This window comes from Labrus bergylta, chromosome 22 (genome assembly GCF_963930695.1).
Source record: "Labrus bergylta chromosome 22, fLabBer1.1, whole genome shotgun sequence".
Classification (NCBI taxonomy): domain Eukaryota; kingdom Metazoa; phylum Chordata; class Actinopteri; order Labriformes; family Labridae; genus Labrus; species Labrus bergylta.
This window is the reverse complement of record NC_089216.1, coordinates 1,318,467-1,328,552: the sequence shown is the minus strand read 5'-3', so window position 1 is coordinate 1,328,552 and position 10,086 is coordinate 1,318,467. Positions and strand designations below refer to the sequence as shown.

Genomic DNA, 10,086 nt, shown 5'->3' with positions numbered 1-10,086 from the left:
GGCGAATAATAAAATCAGAATTAATCATTTGCTCACGTGATAAAATGTGACGGCACGAGACGATCAACTTTTAATCTGAAGGAGGGAAAAGAGAAGGAAAGGCGTTCAGGGGGTTTCCGGGTTTCAGCACCACGGACAGCTCTACGGGGGAGAGGGTAATGGTGCATTCAAGTACTGCTGGGAAATATAGTCAGAAGTCCATTTACCATTTAGTGTTAATCACAATTTGATAACCTGTAATAAAAATAAACTTTGTATTCCTCATGTTAAACAAATATAAAACACTTTATTTGTGTTTGTGCACAAAATGACAAACAAAACAAAGAAATTTAATCTTACAGACAAACATAAAGGTATAATGTTTAAGATCTGTTTCGTCGTCTATACCACCTCCATGACGACGCGATGGCTCCGGTCCTCTGAAACATCCTGAGCAGCTGCGATGTGAGGACATAAAAAGCAAGAATGAGGACAGATAGAAGACAAGTGGCTTCCCCATGATATCTGACGAGTGTTGTTGGTTCTTACCGCTTCTCTTGTCTCTGTATACGAGTGCCAGGATGACCGTGGACAGCAGGTAAGGAAACCCCGCCACTGCGTGACGAATAACTCTGAGGGCGGGAAACACAGGAGCTGCTGCCGGCTCTGACACTGGAGGGAGAGTGTTAAAAACTCTAAATCAATCAAATGTTCTAATGCATGATGTGTTCTCATGATGCGATGATCTCACCTGTGACGGAAAGCCAGCTGCCTGGTGATTGGCTGACTCCGGGGATGCTGCACATGTAGAGTCCTTCATCGGACTTGGACACACCGTGGATGGTCAGAGTTTCTGTGATGTTGCTCCAAACGAGGAGGCCGTCTTTACTGAATTTTTTTAGTCCAGAGGAAGGCGTCTTCTCTCGACAGCGCAGAGTCACGTTGTCCCCCTCCCCCACGGGATGGACCGGACTCTCCAGGATCACATCACCAGCTGAGACACACACAAGCCAGTGTTTACAGAACTACACTTGTGTTCACACCTCAAAGCCAAACTAAAGTATTTCCTGTCAGATATTAATCTGAAGTCATTACAAAGACATGCAATTGAAAACTGCACTGTTACGGTTTTAGCAGAGGCCAATAGAAATGGTCATGACGTGCATTTTAAAAGACAAGTGCTTGTTGATTTGCAAAAAGACTGGACAAAGTACCAAAAGAAGTAGTAGGAAGGTTTGTGCCTGATGGGTGACTTGTTAGACACAGAGATATTATTTTTCAGCCTTGTCTTTTGTTAACATGACTCAGCAACAAGAAGTCAAAGTGTTTGCCTTGCTAATTAGCATTAGCATTAGCATTGACTACAAGATACAACTCATGTAAGAGGGAGTAAACCAGTGACTAACAAACACTGTTTATGCTTTTATGTTTGATTTGTTCGGTTACAAAAGGGTTGGAAATGACGTCCCTTTGTTTGTTAACCAACCTGATAACTTGGTAACAGTTCATACCTGAGACTATGATGTGTAAAGTTTGGCTCCTCTCTCCTGAGTCAGACTCACACCAGTAGAGTCCGCTATCGAAGGGGTACATGGTACGGATGCTGCAGGTCGAGTTCTCCAGAGTTCCCCAACCACTCGGGCAGGACTCAACTCCTCCTCTGGTGGTGTTCCTCTTCAGCAGAGCGGCGCCGGGCGAGCCCTTGCAGCTCAGAGAGACGTCCTCATACTGAAAGAACTGAGATCTGTCGGGAGTCGTTTGTAGATGGAAGACTGGAAGACAAAACTCAATCTGAGCCCCAGTGTGGAAAGTGGGGTTGGCCCTTAGGCTTACAAGAGTTATAAGAAACCAAACGACTGCGACTGCCTTGTACGGTGTCGGCAGCTTGTTGCATGTTACACCATTCTACCCACAATATCCTGCTGCCTGCTTTCTCATGAGCAAAAGAGAAAAAAAACGGTACCAAAATACAAAAAAATATCAAATGTGTCCCCAACAAAATCTCAATTATTCCCCACATCCAACTGAAGTTGTACATATGTTAGCATCACAGCAGGAGGAGTTTTTGTCAGTTTATATTTGCTTTTGTCTCAAAGATTGGATAGAAACCTGCACTTAAACATAGAGAGCTCATTACCTTTGTCTTCCATACCACATGAAACGGTTACAAGAAACACACCTGGAAAACCAAAAAAGAAGACGAGTCAAGACGTGGCTCCACATGTGTCATATTTCTTGATTGACACTAAAGACACTGTTACTCACAGAAGTTGAGAAATAACACAGTGGGCTTCATCGTCTTTCGCTGCAGGCTGGCAGCTGGTCGACTTCGACATAAGTGGCTCAGCACTTCCTCCCTGAAACCAAACCTGAGTGAGACGCACGCCACACACTTCTGTTTCTAGGTCATTGTCTGTGAATTCTTAAAGTTGCAGAGGGACTCTGCAGATCCAGTGGAGTTTGGAAGTTCATTCCACCACCGGGGGGCAACAGTGGAGAAGAGTCTAGTCAGAGACTTAGTACCCTGTTGTGAAGGTTGGATCAGACGCCTTTCATTGGCAGAGCGTGGCCCTAACCCTAACCTCCCGGCAGGTGGTCGACCATCCTGATATGTGAAGTAGGTCTCTCAGTGACTGCTTTAAAACAGCAGCCCCTGGAGGCCCAGGCATTTCCGGGCATAAAGTTTTCAATCATAGCAGTTATTTAAAAAAAATGAGAGCAGTGCACTCTGTCAGCAGGCATCTAAAAAGAGCATTTGAACCTGACAAACCGGAATATGCATGATCAGCTAATTAGTTTGTAAATCTTCAGTGCAACATAGCAACAAGGACAAAAATGTCTGACTGTTGGCACAGAGAAAAACTTGCCCTGGTTGACCCAGCATTAACAACAGAAAGAGGTTGGATCAGGTTGAGCTGGTTGATAGGCTAAAGGGAGAGGAATTCAAGAAATGCAAATAAGTCATGCCCAGGAATCCAAATACTCTACACACGCTACAACCACATAGGAAGTACTCCAAAGGTGACAATGTGCAGCCAAGTATCAGTCAATAAACTCCTCACAAACTATTCACTTCCCCGCTGTCTATTCTTGTGCTCTCTTTTTTTTGCCAAGTGTCGTACAGACCCCTGAAAATGTCCCCAAGAAACCCCGCAACCACAGCAGAACAACAATGTCCCAGTCACTGTGCATCAACGCCCGAGTTTCCCAGTGACAGTAAGGTTGTTGAAGCGTTAGTTAAGTGTTTCTATTTTGTTTCACTGCAATGAAACCATTCATGTGGTCAAACGAGTATGACATTAGACAAGTACCGAACATGTGCATTAGAGATTAAGATGGCGTTACAAGCACATTCAAGACAATCCAACACATTCAAAAGAGAATTGAATGCCGAATCCATCCGAGTCTTCTTCACCAGGGTATGTTGGAAAGAAAAAGTTCAAAGCTGCAGAATGGGACTCGGACAAAAAAAACTGCAAAACGGTCCACTAATCTGTCTGTAGGCTTGTGCCACTCTGCTAAGCCCCTCCTACTGAATGACGCGACATAACGTACGTTTTCCTTTGCAAGAAGCCAAACGTCAAGGTCATCAACCGCTGCAGCTTTATAGGAAATGCTTTGCGATGTAACCTGGCAAAGAGGAAGGGAGGAACCGGAATACATAGAAACCGGAAGACCACCCTTGTTTAAGGACTCGCTGTGATTGGCTACCTACGAGTTAGCTAACCCGGATTGGTTGTTTGTAAACAAGCAAATAGCCGGAATACTGCTCAGACCACACCTTCATCTGTCTATGCTTGTAATGCTGACACGCAGGTTTCACATTCTCTAGATTCCTTAAAGTCAGAGAGACGACGTACTTGAAGTGTATTCACAGATGAAGACGAGAGGTTGAGGTGAAGGTGAATTCTTACCTTACTTGCGTAGTCTTGGCCCCACACAGCCCTTAAGTAGGATGACCTTGAGAGGCCGCCGCGGCGTGGCTGAACTATTGTTCTTGCAGAGCTTGCTTCTGACTATCAAAGGTAAGAACGACTGATTACATCTTCAAGAGAATCTGTCAGTGCAGTGTGTCGAGTTCATCAGACAGGTTGGTTGGGACTTAGTTATATCTTCATTGGATGGGTAGGGTTGGGGCATTGTAGGAATTGGTCTTGCAAAGTTTAAAGGGATACTTCACTCGTTGAAACATGAATCTGTGTTGACTTTGGGTCATATATGTAGAAATGTGAAATAAATTTTGAAGTTGGTGCCTTCTTGGCCAAGAAAAGGCAGAAAGTGTCTTTTTGGCTCATGTGGATGAAAGACAACAACTCCCAGAATGCACAGCACTGCAGGCCACTCCCACTAAGGTCAGGTTTACAGACATATTTACTTCAACACATAAGGCCGTTTCCTCAACTGATTCCAAGATTTCTTCCAGAAGGAATTGGTATCTCGAAATCCCTGGCAAAAAACAGACTCCAGCAGCCAGCAGCCAAGACACAAGACCGGCCTGTCAGCAGCAGCCGTCTCGCCGCTATATTTATATTTTTTCGCCATTATCAGCTTTCTCCATAGAGCCTGTTAGCATAGCTTCCAAGCAATATGGCGGACGTTAAGTTTCGATTCTGGGAGTGAGTTCCCACCCACTGATCTGTGATTGGTCTGTAGCTTCAGTGGTCAAATATGAGGAACTAGCGTTGTAGTTTCACCCCGCTAACCACAACAGCTTCCCGTGATGCAAAAATTGTCATTTTTGCGTCACTGGAAGCTCCTTTTCAGACTCAGAAATACAAAGATTTCCCGTCTCAGGGGAAAATGAGGGCGGGATGCACGGCCATTCAAAAATACTACCAGGTTTCTAATGATACAAAGATTTATGCAAATGGGTGAAGTATCCCTTTAAGCGATGTTAAACAGTGGATGGCATGTTGAGCATTTCTACATCTGATTGGATAAATATTTCAGGAAAGTGCACCACTCAATCATTGGGATTCACTTTTAAAGCAGCTGCTTGTTCATGTGCCCTTCTCTAGGTGAACTTCGGTTGACAGGACAACCAGAGCCAGTGGTCGGCTTAGTTGGACAACAATGTGTCCTTTCATGTCGCCTGCAGCCAGCAGAAAGCGTTGCTGATAAGTCGGTGGAGTGGACACGAGCAGACCTGGATCCCACTTACGTTCTTATTTACCGTCAAAGGCGTTTGGAGCCTAAGGAGGTAAATCCATCCTTCAAGGAAAGGACAGAGTTGTTTGAACAGGGACCTGAGAAAGGCGACATGTCCTTGAAGCTGAATTACCCTAAACTGTCTGACACTGGGACATACACATGTAAACTGGTTATGGATGTGAGCTCCCAATTTTCTCTTGAAGTCCCTGTTGGTAAGCTTGACTGCATGAGCTTTTCAATTTCTTTGCTCAGAGATGCTCAACTTAACGAACACTTTAAATACGACATGTTTTGATGGTTCAGTTGTTTTCCTTAGTCATAGGTGCCGTTTCTGAGCCACAGATCACTCTCGAGAGATCTTTGGACAAACTCGTTTTTAAGTGTGAAGTGAGAAACTGGTACCCAAAGCCTGAGATGGAGTGGAGGGACAGCAAAGAGCAAATCGTCCCTCATGAAGACATCAGTCCAGTCCAGGATGATGAATACTTCTCCATCGTGAGCAGGATTACAGTGGAGATGTGGGCAAGTGATAATTACACGTGTACAGTTCGACAACTGGGCATTAGAGAAACGAGGAAAACAAATTTTACAGTTCCAGGCAAGTCTGCTTTAGTTAAATTCACAATGATTATTGCTGAATCTCTATCAATTGCACTTAAAGGTCCAATGTATATTCAATGATATATAATGAATTAAATCACAAGATGACCTTACTATATGATCAGACATTAAGAAAACATGTTATGTTGAAGTGCTGGCTTCTCTGACACAATGCAGCAGCCAGTATGTCCTCCTTCTAACTTTAGGATCTGGATTTGTTTGTCTTAAAGGGATACTTCACTCATTTGCATTAAGCTTTGTATCATTAGAAACCTGATAGTATTTTTAAATGGTTGTGCATCCCGCCCTCATTTTCCTCTGAGATGGGAAATCTTTGTATTTCTGAGTCTGAAAAGGAGCTTCCAGTGACGCAAAAATCATCATTTTGCGTCACTGGAAGCTGTTGCGGTTAGCGTGGTGAAACTACAACGCTAGTATCTCATATTTTCGACCACTGAAGCTAAAGACCAATCACAGATCAGTGGGTGGGAACTCACTCCCAGAATCGAAACTTAACATCTGCCATATTGCTTGGAAGCTATGCTAACAGGCTCTATGGTTGATCTATGAAAGTTGGTAATGGAGAAAAAATATAAATATAGCGGCGAGACAGCTGCTGCCTCCGCTGGCCACTGGGGCCGCCGCTGGAGTCTGTTTTCTGCCAGGAATTTCCAAGATACCAATTCCTTTTGGAAGAAATCTCTGAATCAGTTGAGGAAACGACCTTATGTGTTGAAGTAAATATGTCTGTAAACCTGACCTTAGTGGGAGTGGCCTGCGGTGCTGTGCATTCTGGAATTTGGTGTCTTTCATCCACATGAGCCAAAAAGACACTTTCTGCCTTTTCTCGGCCAAGAAGGCACCAACTTCAGAATGTATTTCACATTTCTACATACATGACCCAATGTCAATACAGATTCATGTTTCAGCAGGTGAAGTATCCCTTTAAGTATCCCTTTAAGTTAAAAGTTTTCTTGCAACTGTATTGACAAGTGATTTTGTATTTCCATCCTCTAACCAGTTTTGCTTTTTCAGAAATCTACAAGAAATATGTTTCCCTGGAAATACATTTGACTAATATTGTTGCGGTATCATCAGTAGTGGTCGTGCTGCTCCTTGTTGTATTTGTTTATTGGGGTAAGTTATTAAGCTTCTGAATATGATAAATGTCACCACATTTGTTTTAAAGTTGTCATTGAGTCATTCATTCATACTGCATTTCTTTTCATCACCAGCTTGGAGGAAAAGGGGTCGGAGAACAGGTAATTCATATTTTCCTCGTTGCTACTGTAGTAGAAGTGTTTCCCAGAGGGGTATTGCTATACTTGTAAATTGAACCTTCAGACGTTTAAACTCCACATGATAGGATCATTGTAAAAACAAAGTGGATGTAGCCTCATGTAGAAACTGGAAGACCACCCTGGTTTAAGGACTCGCTGTAATTGGCTACCTACGAGCTAGCTAACCCAGATTGGTTGTTTGATTGATCGTCTTGGGAACAAGCAAATAGCCCGAATACTGCTCAGACCACACCTTCATCTGTCTATGCCTGTAATGCTGACACGCAGGTTTCACAATCACTAGATCACTTATAGTCAGAGAGACGACGTACTTGAAGTGTATTCACAGAAGAAGACGAGAGATTAGGGTGAAGGTGAATTCTTACCTTACTTACGTAGTCTTGACCCCACACGGCCCAGACGCAGGATGACCTTGAGAGGACGCCGCCTTGTGGCTGAACTTTTGTTCTTGCAGAGTTTGCAAACAACCACACCACCCACACTGGATCGTCATCTGAAATGACGGGGAGATATCCGTGGTGGTCATCAAGGTTTATGTTTGGTTTGCAACAGAAATGAAGCCTAAGGCCGTGTTCACACTTGACTTCTTTTTTTCAACTGCCAGCACCTTTTTTACATACAAGCCTATGGAAAATGGAAAAAGTATGACGCCTTTTCAAAAAGCGCTGCGCCCGACGCCTTTTTCAGTTGAATTATTCAAACTTTTCAGAAAAGCGCTGGGTGAGTAGTAACCTACGTCCCTAGTTACCGGTGCCCAAAAACGGCAAACTTCCACCATGTGTGCATTGCGTGTCCGCTCCGGTCTGTTATGGGTCAGTGCATCCTCATCTGTCAGAACCCACCGGCTGCGATCTCAGTCTGCAGCATGGAGAGCACAGCCGGACAGCTGGAGTACGGAGACAAAGGACACTCGCGAAAAAACGAGATAATACGATGTTCGTGGTATAAAACTCAATAAAAACCTTATAAACACATAAACTAACACATAAACAGTGTTTTTTCTGAACCAAAACGGAGAGTTTTATTCTGAAAATAAACCGGATGTTTTAATGTTGTATCGGTGTCTGACTTCCCGTCCCGCTTGTTCTTTTCTGTGCTAAATTGATGCGTTGTGCTCCGGCGCGGTTGCACCGCAGGCTAGACCCCGTCGTTAAGGTTACAGAACACTCTGAAAGCAGTGCTTTTTTCTGAAAAAAGAAGTCAAGTGTAAGAGCGATCTATGGTTGACTGATAGTAGATATTCTTTTTGGGAAGTATTGAAGTTACTCTAAGTGATGCCTCACATCTTAGAAAGTAAAGATATGAACGTTTTTGCTTTCACAGATGTGACTGACGGAGCTGGTATGCCACTCAGGGAGAGTCAACAGAGTGAAATCACTCGTCTTGGTCAACAAGTGGAACTTAAGGAGAGTGAAATCACTCGTCTTGGTCAACAAGTGGAACTTAAGGAGAGTGAAATCACTCGTCTTGGTCAACAAGTGGAACTTAAGGAGAGTGAAATCACTCGTCTTGGTCAACAAGTGGAACTTAAGGAGAGTGAAATCACTCGTCTTCGTCAACAAGTGGAACCTCTGCGGCATGAAAGTTGTAGCAAAGTTTCAGCTGACTCTGAGGCCTGAAGGTCTCCACAGGTGACGAGTGAGTGCAGAGATGCTTTCTCAAGTGCAGAAAGGCTCGCCTCCATTCAGTTTAATTGATGAAGAAGAGGATTCTTTTGCTTCTAGCTCTATGAGTGACAATTGAGGTAAATGGTCAACCAGCATTTGGCTTGAAAGTACAAAATAAATAAACAAACTGCAGTTCCTCCAGTGTCCACTAGAGTCTGTCTCCTGCAGTGAGTCAGTCCTCATAGAGCCCCATGTTAAAATGTCCAACTTTACAGCTGCAGTTCCTCCAGTGTCCACTAGAGTCTGTTTCCTGCAGTGAGTCAGTCCTCATAGAGCTCTATGTTAAAATGTCTAACTTTACAGCTGCAGTTCCTCCAGAGTCCACTAGAGTCTCTCTCCTGCAGTGGGTCAGTCCCCATATAGCCCCATGTTAAAATGTCCAACTTTACAGCTGCAGTTCCTCCAGTGTCCACTAGAGTCTGTCTCCTGCAGTGGGTCAGTCCTCATAGAGCTCCATGTTAAAATGTCCAACTTTACAGCTGCAGTTCCTCCAGTGTCCACTAGAGTCTGTCTCCTGCAGTGGGTCAGTCCCCATAGAGCCCCATGTTAAAATGTCTAACTTTACAGCTGCAGTTCCTCCAGTGTCCACTAGAGTCTGTCTCCTGCAGTGGGTCAGTCCCCATAGAGCTCCATGTTAAAATGTCTAACTTTACAGCTGCAGTTCCTCCAGTGTCCACTAGAGTCTGTCTCCTGCAGTGGGTCAGTCCCCATAGAGCTCCATGTTAAAATGTCTAACTTTACAGCTGCAGTTCCTCCAGTGTCCAGTAGAGTCTGTCTCCTGCAGTGGGTCAGTCCCCATAGAGCTCCATGTTAAAATGTCTAACTTTACAGCTGCAGTTCCTCCAGTGTCCACTAGAGTCTGTCTCCTGCAGTGGGTCAGTCCCCATAGAGCTCCATGTTAAAATGTCTAACTTTACAGCTGCAGTTCCTCCAGTGTCCACTAGAGTCTGTCTCCTGCAGTGAGTCAGTCCCCATAGAGTCCCATGTTAAAATGTCCAACTTTACAGCTGCAGTTCCTCCAGTGTCCACTAGAGTCTGTCTCCTGCAGTGAGTCAGTCCCCATAGAGCTCATTTATCAGAAACTGTATATATATATATATATATTTTTTTTTTACAAGTTAAAGTTTGTGTGTTTTTATATTCTTGCTTTGATGTTTTCCTTGCTGTCTGTTGTGTTATACGTATTTCTGCTTTGTGTGGTAAACTGAAATGTGTTTTTTATAAAATGCTTCATTAATAAAGTGGATTTGATTGAAATATATGTATTTTTTATATAGTTTTAGTATAATATAAATCGGTTTAATAAAGAATCTAATACCAAGAGTCCTGGTGTACAGGGGATCATGGTTCAAAATCTTCTCAAGTGTACGTCTGGTTAAATATGTTTA

General features: G+C 43.6%; 2 protein-coding genes across 2 annotated transcripts; one reads left to right on the top strand and one right to left on the bottom strand.

The window, feature by feature from the left end:
* Positions 1–266: 266 nt before the first annotated feature.
* Positions 267–3,703, bottom strand: LOC110005509 (low affinity immunoglobulin gamma Fc region receptor II-like). The gene is made up of 7 exons (XM_020660855.3): positions 3,535–3,703; positions 2,245–2,336; positions 2,117–2,158; positions 1,491–1,751; positions 731–973; positions 529–651; positions 267–437 (listed from the first exon to the last, which is right to left on the bottom strand). The coding sequence occupies exons 1-7, from the start codon at positions 3,567–3,569 to the stop codon at positions 382–384; spliced, it is 852 nt and encodes a 283-aa protein (XP_020516511.3). The 5' UTR covers positions 3,570–3,703; the 3' UTR covers positions 267–381.
* A 91-nt stretch (positions 3,704–3,794) lies between these two features.
* LOC136177471 (butyrophilin subfamily 1 member A1-like) lies at positions 3,795–10,022 on the top strand. The gene is made up of 6 exons (XM_065950804.1): positions 3,795–4,004; positions 4,998–5,342; positions 5,447–5,728; positions 6,766–6,867; positions 6,966–6,992; positions 8,355–10,022. Exons 1-6 carry the CDS (start codon positions 3,935–3,937, stop codon positions 8,648–8,650), a joined length of 1,122 nt encoding a protein of 373 aa, XP_065806876.1. The 5' UTR covers positions 3,795–3,934; the 3' UTR covers positions 8,651–10,022.
* The last annotated feature ends 64 nt before the right edge of the window (positions 10,023–10,086 follow it).

Coding starts and splice junctions, on each gene's coding strand:
- LOC136177471 (XM_065950804.1), top strand. CDS start 3,935: ATGACCTTGAGAGGCCGCCGCGGCGTGGCTGAACTATTGTTCTTGCAG. Junction 5,343..5,446: donor TTCTCTTGAAGTCCCTGTTG/GTAAGCTTGACT, acceptor TGTTTTCCTTAG/TCATAGGTGCCGTTTCTGAG. Junction 5,729..6,765: donor AACAAATTTTACAGTTCCAG/GCAAGTCTGCTT, acceptor TTGCTTTTTCAG/AAATCTACAAGAAATATGTT.
- LOC110005509 (XM_020660855.3), bottom strand. CDS start 3,569: ATGACCTTGACGTTTGGCTTCTTGCAAAGGAAAAC. Junction 2,159..2,244: donor TGTGTTATTTCTCAACTTCT/GTGAGTAACAGT, acceptor TTGGTTTTCCAG/GTGTGTTTCTTGTAACCGTT. Junction 438..528: donor ATACAGAGACAAGAGAAGCG/GTAAGAACCAAC, acceptor CTCACATCGCAG/CTGCTCAGGATGTTTCAGAG.